This window comes from Peromyscus eremicus, chromosome 14, assembly GCF_949786415.1.
Source record: "Peromyscus eremicus chromosome 14, PerEre_H2_v1, whole genome shotgun sequence".
NCBI lineage: Eukaryota > Metazoa > Chordata > Mammalia > Rodentia > Cricetidae > Peromyscus > Peromyscus eremicus.
In genome coordinates, this window is record NC_081430.1 from 56,204,353 (window position 1) to 56,223,143 (window position 18,791).

An 18,791-nucleotide genomic window follows, 5' to 3' on the forward strand; every position below is an offset into this window, starting at 1 on the left:
ACATCTTGAGGGGCTGGGGAATGGCTTAGCAGGTAAAGTTCTTGCCATGAGAGCATGTAGAACAGAATTTAGGCCCCCAATCTGGGTGGGTGTGGAGGCCCACCTGTAATCTCAGTACCTGGGAGATGGTGGCAGGAAGTCACAGAGCAAGCTAGCAAGCTGGACTAGCTCAAGCAATGAGCTCTGGATTCAGTGAGAGACCCTGCATCCACACCCATGCCAACCTCAGGACTTCACATACTCACACATATGTGCATGGGCACACCCACACACCCATATGCCTGTGCACATACACTATGCATACACCCCCTACCCCCTGAACAAAAAGGTCCACTGTTCCAAGACACACAGCACCAAGGATGCCATCTTGGCCCTCCCAGGCGACAGTTTGGTGGCAGGATGTTCATTTGCATTTCTGGGAGCTCTGGCCAGAAGTTAAGGTGCTTCCTTAGAGAGGACTGTTTCTGTGTAAACACCTATGTTATCAAGCTGTAGGGAAGAGACCGTGCAAGCATTGAGAGACTGAGTAAGTCCTAACTCACCAATAAAGGAACTACAGGAACCACTGGCAGCTCAGTCTCCGCTGTTATCCCCACAGAATGTCACCACATGCTTTAAACAAAACTGTGAGAGTACACTTACACTTTCTACTTCCTAGACTTTACTTTTACTAGAAGAGCTTTGTCTAGTTTTTGTTTGTTTGTTTTTTTCCCCAGAAAAGACTAGCGTGTTGGGGCCAGCAGGATGGCTCAATGAGTAAAGGCACTTGCCTGCCAAGCCTGGCAACTTGAGTCTGATTCCTGGGATCCACTTGGTGGAAGGAGAGAACCAGTTCCCACAGGTTATCCTCTTACCTCCACATGTGCACCCATGTACATGTATGCTGTGCACATGCAGACACACACACACACACACACACACACACACACACACACACACAGTAAATTAATAAATAGATGCTTAAAACAAAAGACCACAGGGCCGAGACTGTACAGCAGCAACTTGTTCTGCTTACAGTGGTGGCCAGAAAGTCAGTGTTGGCCAGCCACACACTGCCCACATAGTTCACCAGACTGTGATTGCTAAAAAAAAGGACAGCCACTCAGTGAATCCCTGCAGACTGTGTGAGCAGATGAAGAGAAATCAAGGCATTAGGAGCATGTATTGATGCTTGAGAGAGACTGTCCTGAGGACCATCTGGAGGCTGGGCAGGTATCCAGGTGCTGATGGGAGGGAGGACCGTGTAGGGACTTGTACGCAACAGTGGCTTGGAGTGTTGTTCTTTGAAGCAGGGTGCTGTTGCAGGCAGAAGTCAGCAGGGGGCAGAGTCTGCCCCCTCCCTTCCCTAGGGTAGATTTTTTTTTTTTTACCTAAGAGCAACAGTTGCTTCCAGGATTTTGAGGTTGTCCAGGAGGGTACTGAGAGGTGCTTCCAAGGAAGGCTGACTGTAGGGTAAGACGCTCAGCAGGCAGCGGCCAGGGAAGAGTCACAGCAAGCAGATGAGGCTCCGGAGCAGTTTCTTTCCTAATTGAAAAAGCGCTCTTTTTGTTTCTCTTTCATACTTCCTTGCTAATGTTTAAAAAGCTTCCTATTTGGAAATAATTCCAAATTTCCAGATGAATTTCAAGATTAAGAATGCAGGACAAAGAGGGAGCTGGAGAGGTGGCTCGTTGGTTAAGAGCACTTGCTGCTCTCGCAGAGGACCTGGTTATCTCCACAAGTGTATCCACGTGCATGTGCGCACTCAAGTACCAGCACCCACATGATGGCTTGTAGCTGTCTAACTCCAGTTTCCAGGGGATCCGATGCCCTCTCTGCCTCTACTGGCACCTGGCATGTGTGTGGCACACTTACATACACGGTAAAACATTCATACACTTAAACATACATACATCTTAAAAGAACAGGACAAAATTACTCACATACACTTTTCTCAGATTACTACTAAACACTTAATTATAAACATCATTTTCTCTTGGTAAGAAGTGTGTAATGGGGGCTGGAGAGATGGCTCAGTGGTTAAGAGCACCGATTGCTCTTCCAGAGGTCCTGAGTTCAATTCCCAGCAACCACATGGTGGCTCACAACCACTTCTAATGAGATCTGGTGCCCTCTTCTGGCCTGCAGGGATACATGCAGGCATACTGTATACATAATAAATAAATTTTTTTTTTTTTTTTAAAAGAAGTGTGTAATGGAAAACGTGCCGTTCACCTCCCTTCCTGCCTCTGTGTTGCTGATTTTGAGTTTGGGGTGTATCCTTCCGTACACCCTTCTAAACTCTGGGCCTGGGGGATGTGCCAGGGCAGAGAATGCAGTAGCTTTGGGAGCTGAGTTGCAGATGGCATCTGGGGGTCTTATCTCCACATAGACTTGGGTCCTGTGGTTGCTCAGGGACAGGAGTGAAATGGGAAAACAAAGACTTTAAATGGTATCTTAGCACAGACAAGTAAGGGGAACAGACAGAGCAAACAGGGGCAGAAGGGGAGACAGGGCAGCTGTGTCTAGGACTGTAGGGGACCCCAGAATTTCAGCACTGTTGTATCCCTTTGAAGTCAGAGTGGGGCATCACATTGGCCGAGGACCTATGAGACCATTAAGACGGGGGTAGGGGGCAGAGGGACAGTGTCCATGCAGGGCTGGGTTCAGCTGCTCTAACCACAGTCTCAGTCTGGGATTAGTTTGGGAGGCTGGCAGGGCCAGGGTGCAGGGGACAGGGTGGCCAGCCAGGGGACTCCTGTACTGCTTTCCCAGCTCCTTGGTTAGCCTGATGGAGACATTCAATGAGAAGGCAGAGCAGCTGGTGGAAATTCTAGAAGCCAAGGCTGACGGGCAGACACCGGTGTCCATGCAGGACATGCTGACCTGTGCCACCATCGACATTCTGGCCAAGGTAATGGGTGGTGCTGGCCGGCGGGAGGAAAGGCTGGGGCACAGGGGTTGAGGGTCCCCTTCTCTCTTCTTCCTTCTGTAACTCAGCTGTTCCCATTCTATGCTCTGCATAGTTTTCAAACATTTTATCTCCTTGGTTATTCAAAGTGACCTATTATGAGATTGGGGTTCTGACTCCATCTCCAGAAATGAACCCCCAGAAGTATGGGGACTGGCTTCAGCTGGTCAAGGCAAAGGTGGATATTCTTTGAGGCCTGTCTGTCTTTGTTATCCTCTGTACCGTGGTGGGGTATGGCTAGGCCGGTCATAGTAGACTTGGTCATCAGACAGCACAGAGCTGCTTGTCTCTGGTGCGAACAGTGCACTGCGGTGTGGGTGTGAACAGTGCACTGCTGTGTGGGTGTGAACAGTGCACTGTGGTGTGGGTGTGAACAATGCACTGCGGTGTGGGTGTGAACAATGCACTGCGGTGTGGGTGTGCGCCTCCGGGGAAGGCAGCAGCTTGGGGAGAAGCAGCATTGGGCCAGGGAGGAGGGAGAATCTGTCCACTTGATCTTCAGGACTTCCCGTGGGGTCGGACCCTTCCTGGTCACTGTCAGATGTGTGTGACAGAGCACAAGGCCGAGGTCCCCAGCTGCATGTGCCAGTCTCTGTGGATGTGCCCTGCATCTCCATGCTTGACTTCAGCTTTCTCTCTCCACAGGCAGCTTTTGGCATGGAGACCAGCATGCTCCTGGGTGCCCAGAAACCCCTGTCCCAGGCAGTGAAGGTCATGCTGGAGGGTATCAGTGCGTCCCGTAACACCCTGGCGAAGGTACTGCCTGCTCTTCCCGGGCGACCACATTGCAGCTGTGGGCGTGTGCTGACTACCTCCTTCAGTGACTTTCAGAATGGGTTTTGTGTGCCAATGTGTCCAAAATGACTTCTGAATCCAGATTTGCATGCTTTACCTAAGTAGAAGGACAAAATCAAAGTGGCTTAATTTAAGTCAGGAGTTAATTTTTGTCTTGTGTTGAACGATCCCCAAAGCAGGAATTCTAGGGTGCTATGATGACTTCACCATGTCAGATGTTCCTGGAGTCTCCTCTTTGTGTTCCACTGCCCTCAGCACCTCACCTCATTGTCATAAGATGGCTGTTGTAGCTCCAGCTATCACTTCCTTATTCCAGACATGAAGAAGAAGAAAGGGGAAAGGTGATTCCTGAGCCAGTCTCCGGGCTCCCTTCTGTTCCTGGGGGCCTTCAGTCTCTGAGCTTGCAGCCCCCAACGCCGCCCCATCTTTTCAGCCATTGATTCTACTTCACTTCCCTCTGGCCCTGACTTCTCCTTCCCGGTGCAGCCCTAACTGTCCCCTTCCTTCAGGGGCCCTTTCTTCCCAGCGCTGCATGGAGGAAGAAGGGCCTCTCTTCCCACCATTTCTAGGGATTTGGTGCAGGAGGGGGAAGCTCATGCTTGGACACTGTCATCTTGTTCTGGTCTGCCTGGCTGCTTGATCTTTTCTAGAATCTTCTCACGTTCTCCCCGGCACGCTGCTGTATGGATTTCCGGGTGGGGGCTGGGGAGGGAACTGCAGACCTTAAGGGCTGCCTTGAGCTGGGGCTCTCCTTCAGTTCATGCCAGGGAAGAGAAAGCAGCTGCGGGAAATCCGAGAGAGCATTCGTCTGCTGCGTCAGGTGGGGAAGGATTGGGTGCAGCGCCGCCGGGAGGCCCTGAAGCGGGGTGAGGACGTGCCCGCCGACATCCTCACGCAGATTCTCAAAGGTGCGGGCTGGGGTACCCAGGAGCAGGGCCCGGTGGGCGGGGGGTGCTCCTGTCCCACCATCCAACGCTCCTCACCGTTGGCTCTGCCTCTGGCTTCAGAGAAAATGGTGCTCCATGAGCCAGGGGCCTGGGAGCCAGGGCTGCCGTGGGGCTGAGCGTGTCCTTGCCTTTCAGCTGAAGAGGGAGCCCAGGACGACGAGGTCCTCCTGGACAACTTTGTTACCTTCTTCATAGCGGGTGCGTAGCTTGTGGTATGGTAAGGTACCCAAGCTTTGCTCCAGGTACCTTAACCCTGATTGAGTTCAGAGGTTGTCTGAGCCTAGCTCAGGTCCCAGGGGAAGGGAGCCTGTCTGCTTGTTGTCCTTGTGACCTACCTGTTGACTGGGCTGTTGGGGAAGCTGGCTTCTTTGGCTCAGGAAAGCTTGGCTGTAAATTTAGGGTTCTCTCATTTCAGGTTTATTCAGATTCGTTAGCTTGGTACTGAATGTGTGCCAAGAACATTCCTTGCTCATCTCCTTAGTATTATTGCTCACCTAGAAAGCCTCTCCTCGCCCCCAGCAATCTGGCAGGTGCTTCCTCTTCAGGAAGTCCTCAGCAATTGCCCACTGAGCACAGTAGGCCCAAGTGGAAACCATCCCCATGTCCAGAGCCTGCCTCCTGCTGGCTGCTCCTCATGTGTGAGGCTGTATTTACCCAAGTTGATTTGGTGAGGGCTGTCTCCCCCACAATAAGGATTCTCTGCTCCACAGTAGTGAGGCTGTGTGGTGTGGACACTCCCATGGCCCTGTGCAGCAGAGATCCCCGCAGATGGGACAAGATGAATGAGTGTTGGGTGCTGGAAGGACACAGGCTATGAGAGGTGGAGCAAGTCATGGTCCCGTGGCAGAAGTGGACAGACACGTTTTGCCACATGGATGGGATGTGTCCAGTGGGCAGAAGCCCATGCAGAGACCGTGTCAGAGCTGGACTATAGGGTACCATGCCCACATGGGGTCAAAAGCATCTCTGATGACTGGGGATAGCTCAGGTGGTAAGCTGCTTGCTATGTGAGCATCAGGGACTGAGTTTGGCTACAGCATTCACATCAAAAGGCTGGATGCAGTGACATACAGCTGTGATCTCTGTGTAGGGAGTGGAGACGGGGATCCCTGGGGCTCACTGGCCAGCCAGCTAACTACCTAATCAGTGAGCTCCAGTCAGGGAGAGACCCTGTCTCAAAACAAGGTGAGGGCTGGCTCCCAAGGAATGACTCCTAAGTTGACATCTGGTCTCTGTGTAAATGCACACAAGTATGCATGTGCACACCTATGGACATGTTAGTACATACACATATGCCTGTGCACCCCTGTGAATGTGTCAGCACGTGCACACACATTCATATGCACTCCTGTGAATGTGTATTTCCCCACTTGCACACAGAAAAGAAAGAAAAGTGAAAATAAAATTACCTCTGAATGGATGGCAGATCTTTCTGTCCCTGGGAGCCAGGGCCAGAGTGGAACTCCTGGAGAGCCTGAACTTTGTTTTCTCCCTTTGCAAGCAGGGGCTGCTGTGCTACCCACACTCCCACCTGTCTCCCAGTGAGGACTGAGCAGTCCTTCCTGACCTCACAGCTCAGACCTAGCCTTGGCCTATGTGGAGCCGGGGGGCCATGAGGAGAGCTCTGCTGTCCAGCTCAGGCAGCCTAGGGCTGTCCTGACTGAGAGACCCTAAGAGCAGGTGGCCTCACCTCCCTGTGCCAGCTGGCTGTGAGATGGTGTGGCTGGTCACTGGTGGCTACCTGCTGAATTACTTGCCCCTCTCAAGTGCATTCATGTGACTCAGTACCCCTCCCTCCCCCCAGCCAAGTCATCCTTGGAGGGTTTTGACCCTGTCGACTTGATGGCATCCTTCATGACCTAGCTTTTCTGAAAGAACCCCTGGCCTTTGGTTGGGGAGGTCTCCTATCAGTCCCTGTGACTGGAGGGGCACCCCCTTCTTGGACCTCAGAGGTTGCAGAAAGCTTTGCTAGGTACACAGAGGCCCGGTCAGGGCCTTGAGCTCCAACACTTTCAACTTCAAGTTTTTGTTTGCTTCATTTTTTTTGAGACACTCTGTAGACCAGGATGACCTCAAACTCAGAGAGATCCTCCTGCCTCTGCCTCCTAAGTGCTGGGATGAAAGGTGTGCACCACCATGTACATCCCTTTGGCCTTCTTTTCTGTAAAATGGGCACAGCTGTGCAGAGGATGGAAGGAGTGGCTTTCACAGCATCTAAGTGGAGGCATGGGGCAGGCTTACTCAGCTACTGGCCAGCAGAGGGGATGCAAAGACAGACAGACAGACTGACTGTCTCTTTCATATCACAGCTGTGGAGGAGGGAAGAGGTGGAGTCTCAGATGCTCCCAAGAACCTGGGATCACAGGGCAGGGGGTAGGCAGCCCCTGCAGCGCCACCCAGACCAGTGACCCTCCTTCCTCCTTCAGGTCATGAGACTTCTGCCAACCACCTGGCATTCACGGTGATGGAGCTGTCTCGCCAGCCGGAGATCGTGGCAAGGTATGAATGCTGCCCTTGGGACTGGCAAAGGGCTTCCCTGATGTCTTTCCAAGGGCTGCCTGTCCCCACATGCTGTGGCTGGAACTCTCCAGTGGGCCTTGCTTTCCTTTACCCCAAGGCCTTTGTGCTTCTTTCCTGGCCTACAGGCCCTATTCTCGGCTTTCCCCTGGAGAACATGTCCACACTCCTCTGGAAAAGCCATCTGGGATCCTTGACGTAGCCATCACCCTGCCCCTCCACCCCACTCTACCCCCATTGCTCTAGCTTGACAATATTTTCTCCAAGGACTGTTGGCTCTGAGTCTTTGTTTGCCACGATACCAAGAGCTGCAGGCTGGCAAGAACTGTGGTCCCATCCTGCCCACAGTGCACAGAGCATCCCAGCTGTGGCTGACCACCAGCCCTTTAGGTGGTGGGACCAAGGAGGGCAGTGGGGTTTAGGGGATGGGATACAGTGCCTGAGCTGGTCAGATCCTAGCTGGCTTCCTTTGCAGATAGGCACCCTCAGGAGTGTCAGAGAGCAGACAGAACCAAGCTCAGAGCCCCTGGCCATGCAAGATGCTGTGGAACTCTTGGGAAGGGGAACAAGCCTGTTATATAAGCATGGATGGCCACCAGCGTGAAGGGTAGAAGTGAGAGATGGCATGAGAGTATAATATAGCTTGTTGGGAGCTGGAGAAATGGTTCGGTGATTAAGAGTGCTGACTGCTTTTCCAGAGGACCCAGGTCTGATTTCCAGCACCCACATGGTGGCTCAAAAACATTTATAATTCTAGTTCCAGGGGATCCAGTGCCCTCTCCTGGCCTCCACAGGCATTGCATGCATGTGGTACACATACATGCAGGCAAAATACCAGTACACACAAAATTTAAAAAAATAGATTTGGATTTTAAATAAATACTATGTATTAATACATGTGCATATAGATGTGTTAGAAATATGCACTTGGAGGCAGATTGGGGTGTTGCTCAGTGGCAGAGCACTTGCCTAGCATACCCAAGGCCCAGGTTCCATCCCGGATACTGGGAAAATGTGCCACATTTGAGCTGTTTTTAAACTCAAAGCCCAAGGACACTGAGTGCACTGACACCGTGGAGCAAGCCTGGCTACCACCCGATCCTGGGGCCTTTCCATCTCCCACCTCAAAACTCTGCCCCATTAAGCAGCTGCACCTTCCCGGCCTTCAGTTTTCTGATCTGTCTAGGTGCCTGGCAAGAGCTACATCAGACAGCATGTGTCTGTCTGTGCCTGTGTGTCTGTCTGTGCCTAGGTTATGTTAACTCAGCATGGAGTCCTCGAGGCTCAGGCATGTTGGAGTCCAGGTTAGAACTGCCTTCCTTCTTTTAAAAGTCTAGCTCTGGCCCCATCGTGGGGGTGAAGGGACCTTGGCTTCTTTGGACAGGGTGACATTTGGGCAGCTTCTGTCCCTTGTTCACTGCCCACCAGCTGCGGTGACTATGGGCATGCAGCTGCATCAGCCACGGTGACTATGGGCATGCAGCTGCATCAGCCGCGGTGACTGTGGGCATGCAGCTGCATCAGCTGCGGTGACTGTGGGCATGCAGCTGCATCATCTGTGGTGACTGTGAGCATGCAGCTGCATCTTCAGTTGCTGTCTTCAGAGCTTGTGGGTTTCCACCCTGAGGTAGAATTACCAGAGCATAATTCTGATTTTAATTTTGTGGGGAGCCTACCACCCTGCTTCCTACGGTAGCTACACAGCTTTCTGTCCTCACCCATGCTACACCCGTATCCCAGACTGTCCTTGGCTCCACGTTATTTGTTATTTTCAGGTCTTGAAAATTTACTCACTTTTCACTCACCGCCATCCTGAGGGGTGTGAAGTGGTCCAGATCCATCTGAGGCTTCAGCCTCCCTGCACCATTCTTGCTGGTGTTTCCGTTTGTGGCTGCTGCCAGTCCACTGGGTGGGCATCCTCTGTGAAGGGCTGTGTGGGGGCATGTTCCTTCCATCTGAGCAAGAAACAATGGTGGATATTTTAAGGATCCAGGGACTGGATTCTATTTGCTCTTAGATGTGGCCGGGCTGGGATGCCGCTGCCTGTCCCAAGGGGAGAGGCAGTGTGTGCTGGTGGGAACCGCGTGCCCCGCTCTTTACCCTCCTTCCGCCCATTGCTTTAAAGAGCAGAGGTTTCTCTCCAGAGGTGAGTTCTCTGTCTTACCTGGCAGGCTGCAGGCCGAGGTGGATGAGGTGGTCGGTTCCAAGAGGCACCTGGACTACGAGGACCTGGGGAGACTACAGTACCTGTCCCAGGTGTGCAGTGTGGGTGAGACGCCTGTGGGGAGGTGTGGGCCGTCAGTCAGGCCTGCTGCCTCGCTGGGCCCTCCTTGGAGCCAAAGCTCCCTTGGATTCAACAGCAGGATGGAGAAGTCCTCCCACCCCCAAGTATGTAGCCAGGGTTGGAAAGCGGCCCTTTAGTAATCGGGGCTGAAATTGAACCTCCAGGCAAGGCTGGTTCCAAAGCTTTCCCCCTTGGAGCTGGCTCAGCAGGCTCCTCCCATTCAGCCAAGCAGAGGGCTCCGCTGTGCCCCAGGCAGCCATCCTCTGGGAAGAGAGGGTCCCTGCCTTCTGGTCCCAGTGCTGCCCCTGTGTCTTTCTCCATTGGGCCTCAGTTTCTCCTTTGGTCACATGAGGCGTTGGACACAACGGCAAGGGTGATATTCTGGGAATCTGGGTCATCCTGGAACGGGGGTGTGCTCAGTAGCAATGGGATGGGAACAGAGCGCACAGCTACTGCCTTGGGTCTCCTGAGTTCCTGCGTCCTCTTACATGTCCTCTGTAGGTCCTCAAAGAGTCTCTGAGGCTGTACCCACCAGCATGGGGCACCTTCCGCCTGCTGGAGGAGGAGACCTTGATCGATGGGGTCAGAGTCCCCGGCAACACTCCTCTCCTGGTGCGTGGGGCCCTCAGGCAGGCTGGCCTGTTTGTTCCCAGGGTGGCCAATTTGGGACTGTCCCTGAGGGCAGGGAAGCCATGAGCCTGTTACCATGATGACACCCACTTTCCTGGCTGCCCTGTGGTTGCGCGAGTGTCCCTGTGACCCTGCCAGGTCCTCTTCTCCCTTTCACATGCCCAGCAAACAGGTCTAGAAAGGAAATGCTCCATATGCAGCTGCAGACACTGGGCCTTAGTCAGTTTCCTGGGGCTCCAGAGCTGGCAGGAGGGAGATATGGAATGTTCTTGGAGTCATCCGTGACTCTAGTGTGTGTGTGTGTGTGGTGTATCTGCACGTGTGTGAGATGTATGCGTGCATATGGGTGCTCATGGATGTGGAAGCTGGGGATAGATGTCAAGAATCACACTCAATCCCTTTTCCACCTAACTCATTGAGTCGGGTCTCTCAACCGAACCCAAAGCTTGCAGGTATGGCTAGTCTCTGGCCAGCCTGCTCTGGGGAGTTTGTCTGGAGTTGCAGCAGGGCAGCCGTGCTCACACAGCATTTTAAGTGGGCTTCGCTGCTCTGACCTCTGGCCCTCATGCTTACATAGCAAGTGCTTTAACCACTGGCCATCTCCCCAGTCTTTGAGCGCCCCCCCCATTAGCTCTTCTCCTTCCTTATGCCCCTCCTCCACTGCTGTTCTCCTCCTGCTGCCCTCGACCTGTTGTACCCAGCTGGACCGTGTGCAGTTCTGCGGTGTGTGTTTCACTCACTCACTGAGCTCACCCATCTCTGCATGCACTCGCCCACTCCCAGGACTGATCACTGTCCTTCCCAGGAGTGGTCACTATCCTTAGTTTAGCGCTTGTCATGGCCTTGCTCTGTCTGTGGATGTGGATGGATCCTGAGTGGGTGTGTCCACTCAATGCCCAGATGCTGTCCCCGCCAGGGCTGACAGAGGCAGCCACAGGCACAGCAGAACTGTTCATAAGTAGGGACAGAATGAGTAGCAAAGCAGGATAAGGGTGCACTCAAGGCTTTGATGTACAGAGGAGGCCTCTCCCCAGCTCCCTGATCACCCCTGCCTTAGCCTCAGGTTCCTGTGAGCCGGGCTCATCCTTGCATGGTATTCGGTGGCAGGTACCAAAGCCAGTCTATTCATGTGCATGAGATAATGCCCAGCAAATACCCTGGTTCACAGTAGATCCCCCGGCTCCTCACCTTGCCTCCTGCTGCCCCTCATTTTCACAGTTCAGCTCCAGCCTGCTGTTCTCACAGGGAAGTGAGGTGGGCAGGCCCAGCGTGGCCAGTGCCCATAGCCCAGTTAGGGGCTTTTCTGGGGCTGGACACCTAGCCCACGAAGACCCAGGGCATAGAGGGTGTACCAGCTCTCTCAGGAGGCACAGTGAGGTCAGGTTGGGCAGCTGTTTCCCCAGCTTCTGCCCTGAAGGCTGGAGTGAGCTTGAGGTGAAGGAGGGGTCAGCCTCCAGTGATCAGGAGGAAGGTGCCTCCCAGCACCAGGCCTCAGTCTGTGGCCACTTAGTTGCTGGGTGACTTCAGGTAAGCCTCTGAGCCCTGTTACCTCATCTATAAAACAGGGGTCACTGTGGCTGCCCCCAGGGCTGTGCCAGGCATGGGATGGTCCAGCACATCCTGAGGATAATGGTGTATCACAGTGTCCTCCTCTTCCTCTTTGAGGTTTTTCCAGGGGGTCAGTGGAATGTCACACCTCTCTAAATTGATAGAAAGGGGCTTGTTCCACATCAACCAAGGGGAGGGGTCTGCAGCGGGTTGGGAGGTGCAAGGAGAACACCCTGGGGACCAGAGACACCAGCCCCTTTGCCTGGCAGTTCAGCACCTATGTCATGGGGAGGATGGACACCTACTTTGAAGACCCACTGACCTTCAACCCCGACCGCTTCAGCCCTGGAGCGCCCAAGTAAGTCCCTCCGTGAGCTGCCATGATGAGGTCTGTGAGAGAAGGCTTCTGGGCTGAGCTACCTGCACCCACAGAATCCATTCCTCCAGAACCCTGGGAGGGGGCTGTGGGGGACATCATAGCTCAGGGACACTGAGTCACTTGCTGTCTTAAGTTCCTTTTCTGTTGCCATGATAGATACTCAGACAAAATTGACTCAAGGGGGAAAAATCTCGAGGCAGCTAGCTAGCGTGTGGTTTATTTGGCCCAGAGGCAGAGAGGCTAGGGTGTGTTAATGTCAGTACTTGCCTTGCTCTCCCCGTCTTGTGCAGTCCAGGATGCCCTACCCAAAGAACGGTGCTGCATGCAGTGGGAGGGCCTTCCCACTCAGCTAATGCCTCCTCTCAGCTTCTGGTTCTGCCAAGTAGATGATTACCGCTAACCATCATCTGTCCAGGGGCAGAGCTCAGCAGTTTGCTGAAGGTGGCTCTGCTCCTGGCCCTAACCTGGTCATAGGAGGGGACGGTTGTGGGGACACCCTGCTCCGTGTGCTGACCCGGAAGGGTCTCTCTCCTGCAGGCCACGGTTCACCTACTTCCCCTTTTCCCTGGGCCACCGCTCCTGCATCGGGCAGCAGTTTGCTCAGGTAGGAGATGTAGGGCCTGGGGTCTCCAAGAAATGACCGCAGGGTGGGGGCTGTGCGGGGGTGGGGGTTGGGGTGAGGCTGAGCATGCCCGACAGGAGAGCGAGAAAGGAGAGCCTACACATTTGTGTTTCTCCCCGGCCTCTCTCTCCTCCCTTTCCTCCCTTCATGTGTCTCCACTGCCTCCCCATCTCCCACCCTTCCTTCATGCCCCCCTCTTTCCTTCCTCTGCTCCCCTCCTTCCCTCCCTCTCTTCCCTCCCTTCCTCCCATGCCCTGCCCCTACAGATGGAGGTGAAGGTCGTTATGGCCAAGCTGCTTCAGAGGCTTGAGTTCCGGCTGGTGCCTGGGCAGCGCTTTGGACTGCAAGAGCAGGCTACACTGAAGCCACTGGACCCAGTGCTGTGCACCCTGAGGCCCCGGGGCTGGCAGCCTGCACCCCCACCCCCACCCTGCTGAGCCCTGGGTAGGGTCAGACTCCTCGGGCCGTGGCTACCCACTGGCACCCCTGACCCTTCTGCCACCTTCCATGATGGCTCCTGGCGGGCCTGTACCCTCGCCTGCTTCACACCCCCAGTGCTTCCTGTCATCTGCTGGCTTTTCAGCCCTTTCTGGTGGGCTCTGCCTGACTCCCAGCCTCTACCACCACCACCGCCACCGTCGTCTATCCTCTGAACTTCTGCACTGGCCACACCCTCAAAAGAGACACCCTAACTCTTGCACACTCCCTAAAATCTTCAAGTGACACATCCCCCAGGAAGCCCTCCTTGCTACCCACGGCCGGGCCAGGGTCGCTCCTCTGTGCTCCCTCGGTCACTTGTGCTACCTCTAACACACTGACCACACTGTATTGTGAATGTCTGCTCATGTGACCAGCTGCCCTGCCAGGCTGTGAGTGCCACAGGGCAGGGTCTGTGTGCACTTCGTCTCTGAGGCCCCTGTTGCTAACTAGGGTCTGGAACAGAGTCGATGCCCAATAAATGTGTGTTGACTGCATGAATGAATGGCCACCCAGGCCACAGAGCTCTCTTTCTTCTGGGTGCAGGGTGGGGTGATGAGGTTGATCCCTGGGGGCTGGTACAGCCCCGGAAGCTGCCTGCTTAGGAACGGCCCTAGAGAGGCCCAGACAATACCACTGTGCGAGAAGCCTGCCTGTTACCAGAAGGGCCCTGCTTTAGCAGAAACCAGTTCCCTATGGGTAGAGTCTGTGCAGCAGGGCGCTGAGTGCTCTGGGATTACAGGAGAGTTCCCGGCATCGAGAGCTTGATTTGAGACTGGTGTGGAGGGGGCTGGTCCTTGTGGTTGAGGTGGGCATCCATACCTACCTCACACCTGTGGGCACAGTGTTGCACCTACTGACCTAGCCAGAGGCGGCTGTTGGCAGCCCTGAGGTTTGGGAGTGTGTCAGACCTCAAGAAAGAGGAAGCCCTTCTTTTTATAGGCTGCCAGTCCAGGGGGCATGGTCCCAGCTCCTCCTCCTCCACTGGGAGCCAGTGTCAGAGACAAACTGCCCTCACCCAATCAAGGCCCCTTTTGCATGCCAGGGAGGTGTAGACCTGTGAGAACCTTCCTCATACATTGCCTCTCGTGGTCCTTGGCAGTCTTAACAGTGGCTCTCAGAAGCTTCCCAAGAAACAGACCAAGGCTAAGGGAGGCAGTGATTTGCTCTGTACATTTGGGACCTGGGGTGCAGCTGGAAACAGGGGAGTATGTACCTGGGTCCCTGGCCTGTCCCTGCCCCAGCCCAGGCTGCCCTGTACAAGGACTTTGGTCTCGGCAGAGCATTGGGGACACCCCTAGAGCTGCAGGCCAGGTTCCTGCTGCCCTTCCTCTGCTGTCTCTCTCTTTCAGGTACCCGGACCAGAATCGCCACTCACTGGGAATAGCCAGCCTTGGCCTCTGTTTTACAGGCAAAGCCATCCCTGACTTGTCACCGCCCCCATCAGCCCTTTCCAAGGCCCTTCCCAGGGTACTCTCTCTCATGTTGTCCTCAGCCCTGACCTGCCACGACTCCTCCACCCTGCCCAGGGCACCTCTCAAGTTCACCAGCCACCTGCTCCATGCATGCCAGCCCCGTTTTCTGCCACGGCTGGGCCTGACCCCACAGGACAGCATCTCCCTCCTCACCCACCTGAAAGGGTCACAGGTCACTGCACCTCAGCACTGTAGGGGCACAACCTGGCCTCACTTGGAGAATCCGCTCTTTTCCAGAAGTGTCAATTTGCCTGTGTTAGCATCCTCTGATTTGGACTGGTAATTTCTGAGCCTGAGTCTTCACATCCTTATTGCCCCAAATCCTCCCAGGGGACAGAAATGGAAAAGTCAGGGTCACAGTCATAATGGAGTCAGGACACGCTCATGGCCCTTCATGCCTAGTGGCCTGTTACTGCAGGCCTGAGTTAGATCGTTGTGCTGGAACCTAAAGGAAGGAGAGATAAAGGTCAGGAAGGGCCCCCTGCCACCCCACCCCCACCAATGCCCAGACCTCCTGAGCCACACCCTACCACACAGTGGACTGTCTGAGGGGCGGGACCTCAGTCATGCGGAGGTCAAATCCTGACCCCTCCTTGTCATTGGCTTTGAAGCTTAGACTTCTGTTTCCTCCTTCAAAATGGAGGACAGCTAGCAGGACTCACTTCTCTGGGCTGGTGGACCAGTTTGGCGAGTTCATGCATGGAGTGACGTGTGGCACAGAGCCTGTGAATCCCTTCCCTCTGGCCATTATTAACATCTTTATTGCTAGCTCCTAGTAGGAAAGGCCAGGCTTAGGAAAGACTTGCAGTCCCCAGAGGAGCCACATGAGGGCACCCTGGAGCAGCTCTGGGATGACCTGCTCACCCATTATGGCAGGGTGCTCTGAGCCTTCCACACCCTGCTGGGGGCTTGGGGTTGGAAGGTGCCAGGTCAGTGTTCTGCTGGTCAACAACCTGGCCCTCAATTTTCAATACCTTTCCTAGAGATGGACCTGGACTGTGGGATGCTGGAAAGGGGAAAACCTTACGTCAAGAGCCAGCTGGAACTCAGAGGCCGCAGACGGGATCACTGGCCAGAAATGCATGAATGGGAGGGGGCTGAGTGCAGGCTCTCTCACACTGCTTGAGATGCCCTCCCCAGGGCTCTGGAGTGTTGCTTCCTCCTTGCCTGCCTCTAGGCAATGGTGTTCCCTCCTTTGTAAACTTGGACACAAGAATGTGGGAGGGCATGCGCTCTGAATCCATATTCTCCCCTGGCAGGAAGCTTCTAGTATTCACACTCAGGTAGGCAGTTTATACTCTAATTTCCCCCACACCTTGAGACCCTTTAACAGTGGGTTGCTCCAGCTCCCAAGCAGAGTAGCTACCCCAGCAGGAGGCATGCTGGGAATTCTTACTACCTGGGGTAAGGGGTAGGTTTTGATCCTCTGAGAGAGTGGAGTCTTAAAGGAGGTTGGGGGTTCCACCGGGTGCTGGCTCATGGGGAAACACCCACTTTGCTGGGTTCAGTTCCCAGCTGCCCCAAAGGGAGCTTGGCAGGGGTAAGAGTGGGGGACAGCTTCAACAGGAGCATCTTATCCGTCTAGGTGGCCAGCCAGGTTCCAGAGTCTATCCTGGATGGGGATGGGTGGGAGTCAAGGGACCCATTTCTGTCTCCCACTCCATCTTCAGGCCTTAGCTGGGGGTTTAATCCAAGAGCAGAGTCTGTGACCAAGCCCTTTGCTGGCCCTTGTACCAGGGCAAGGGCCTGTCTCTGTGTGAGAGACCCCAGGGAGGGCAATGGTAGAGGCAGCCTTGATGGCCTGATGAGCACTACTTACAGTGGCATGTTTGGGTTCAGCTTCCTGGAATACGTATGAGGGCCCAGTTCTGTGGACACAGCTTAAGGAGGTTTTCCCTGTCATAAGGCCCAAGGCAGGGTGGGGGCCTCAGTGTCCACTGGCCTTGCCCCAGTTGCAGACCCAAGGATGGGAAGCCCTCCCGTGAGCCTTTCCTGCTGCTACAAGGTAAGGTTCTTAGGGCCCTAAGCCAGATGTGGGAGCCCCCTCTGCTTCTCCTACCCAGGGATGCTAAAGCAGCTGGACCATCCTGCCCGGCCTCTCTCCTGGCCTGGAGCCTGGAGGCTGCCCAGGGAGTGTTTTACTTATGTGCCTGGGCTGGACCAGAGGGGCTGGGTGTGCAGAATTAAATTCCAGACTGTGCTGGAGCACACAGGTGTGTATATGAGTGTGTGTGTGTGTGTGTGTGTGTGTGTGTGTGTGTGTTCTGTGTGTCTCAGGCTGTGTGCAGCTGGGTGTGTCTGATCTTATCCTTGCTGGAGGAGGTGTCTGTTCTAATCAGAGTTGGTGGAACACGTGAGAGCACTTCCCTGAGCCAGGCCTTGTCCAAACAGCCTGCCTTCCATGCTCAGCCTACACACAGAGGTCGGGCCTCCTCGACAAGGCCACCTGGTCAGGAAGCACAGTTCTTTTTGGTGTAGACATGCACCAGCCTTCAAGTTCCGCCCACTGAGGTCCTAGGGGAGGCTGTATATTCTCCTACCCAAGGTTGAGAGAGAAGGATGTCTCCAGCAAAGAGGAGATGCTGGACACCCAAGGCCGGGCCAGGTGACCTGGGGAAAGTGAGTGTAGCAGGGTAGAGGGATAGGAAGTGGACCTTCTCTATGACCATGTCACCCCGACTTCAGGCTCAGGGCTAGGCCCCACTGGTGTCCAGTAAATAGGTGACCTTCCATTCCCTATTCTCTTCTAAAGGCCCCAGCTCCTGCAAACATCTCTCATCCTACCTGCTGGTCTCTTGCCAGTGCCATGAGCTTGCTCTTATACCAGGCCCTTCTCCTGCACACCCATACCCCTGATCCTTTGCTAGGTTTCTGCTAAACAGTTCCCCGTAGGATTCCCTGACCACCTGCCCTGCCCTCCTGACCTCAGGCCTGCCACCTGCAGCAGTCTGGGTCCTTGGGCGACTGCACAAGGCCTTGTTAGAGCCTTGGTAGTGGCCACCATGCCGTGACCCCCACCAGCAGTTCTTGGAATTGGCACCAGGTGCTGGTGAGCTGGAGATAGTCAACTTCAGCACGAGCTGGCAGAAGCCTGACGGCACATGTGCAAATGCTTGCCTCACATACATAGACACATCTATGCATATAAGGCACATGTATGTGCATGTGTACATGCTCACATGGGAGCACATACCCACATTGTCACATACACACTTCGTAGGCCCACTACCAAACGGCTATACACACATGCCCACCCACCTGTCTACAAATTCTTATAAATGTAGTGGGTTCATTCGCTGCTATTATGATCTCAAGGACAAGAGAATCAAGTTTTGTTTTTTGTTTTTTTTTTTCTCCTCACACATGTTCCCACAATAAAGAGAACAGGAAGGGACTCGGGGCCAAGGACAGGAAGGGGAAGTGGCCTGGACACAGGAGCTGATACTGGGCTGTCCCTCTGGGTGGGGCGGCTCCAGAGAAGGAGGCAGGAGGCTCCTTGTAGCACCTCGGCAGCCCCTGCCACTGTCCTGCTGGGGACTGCCACCTCTTTCCTTTGCCCCTGCTGGCGCACATTCCTGGAATGGATGTTGTAGCCAGACAATTCTTTCAGGAGGAGCGTGAAAGCATCCCGGGTCTCTCTGATTGAGTTCATTCCCGGATCCCCCCCATACTCCTTTCGCTTGAACCTGCTTCACTTCCTGTGTGTCCCACAACTGGAATGACCCCAGATCCCAGGGGGCCAGGAAGCACAACACTGGGGGGATACCCCTGGGAGCCCTGGTCCTACACTAGGACTACCCACTGCCTTTTGGGAACCAGGAGAGGACTGAGTTGAATCTTAGTCAAGCATACAGCAAGCACATACTAAGTGCTTGGGGCAATGTGTTCTCTCAACCGTATGTTTCCTGTGTGAGCACAGGAGTCACCTTACTTCCCCTGTAGGGAGCTCCCTCACTTCACGCAGCTCCCCAACACATGTAGAGCTGAGTGCACCCTGTGCGTGTCCAGAGTATGGGTGCTCTTGGCTAAACAAAGGCAAGGCTTCCTATGCCTTGGAGACAGACAGCCTGGCTCCAGATCCCGGTTACACCCCTAGAAGGCTGGTTTCCCTTCAGGGTCACTTAACCCTGCCTGTGACATGGACCTGATGTGGCTGTCTGGAAAGCA

The 18,791-nt window shown here is 54.4% G+C and overlaps 1 protein-coding gene across 1 annotated transcript in view; it reads left to right on the forward strand.

Moving 5' to 3' along the window:
- Positions 1-13,650, forward strand: part of LOC131924265 (cholesterol 24-hydroxylase) — a 29,154-nt gene extending 15,504 nt beyond the window's left edge. Inside the window, exons 6-15 of the mRNA XM_059279537.1 lie at positions 2,755-2,893; positions 3,596-3,706; positions 4,503-4,653; positions 4,828-4,890; positions 7,119-7,191; positions 9,381-9,465; positions 9,995-10,105; positions 11,941-12,029; positions 12,588-12,654; positions 12,939-13,650. Of these exons, the coding sequence (XP_059135520.1) occupies positions 2,755-2,893; positions 3,596-3,706; positions 4,503-4,653; positions 4,828-4,890; positions 7,119-7,191; positions 9,381-9,465; positions 9,995-10,105; positions 11,941-12,029; positions 12,588-12,654; positions 12,939-13,109 (1,060 nt within the window). The 3' untranslated portion in view covers positions 13,110-13,650. The remainder of the gene's footprint in view (positions 1-2,754; positions 2,894-3,595; positions 3,707-4,502; positions 4,654-4,827; positions 4,891-7,118; positions 7,192-9,380; positions 9,466-9,994; positions 10,106-11,940; positions 12,030-12,587; positions 12,655-12,938) is intronic.
- The last annotated feature ends 5,141 nt before the right edge of the window (positions 13,651-18,791 follow it).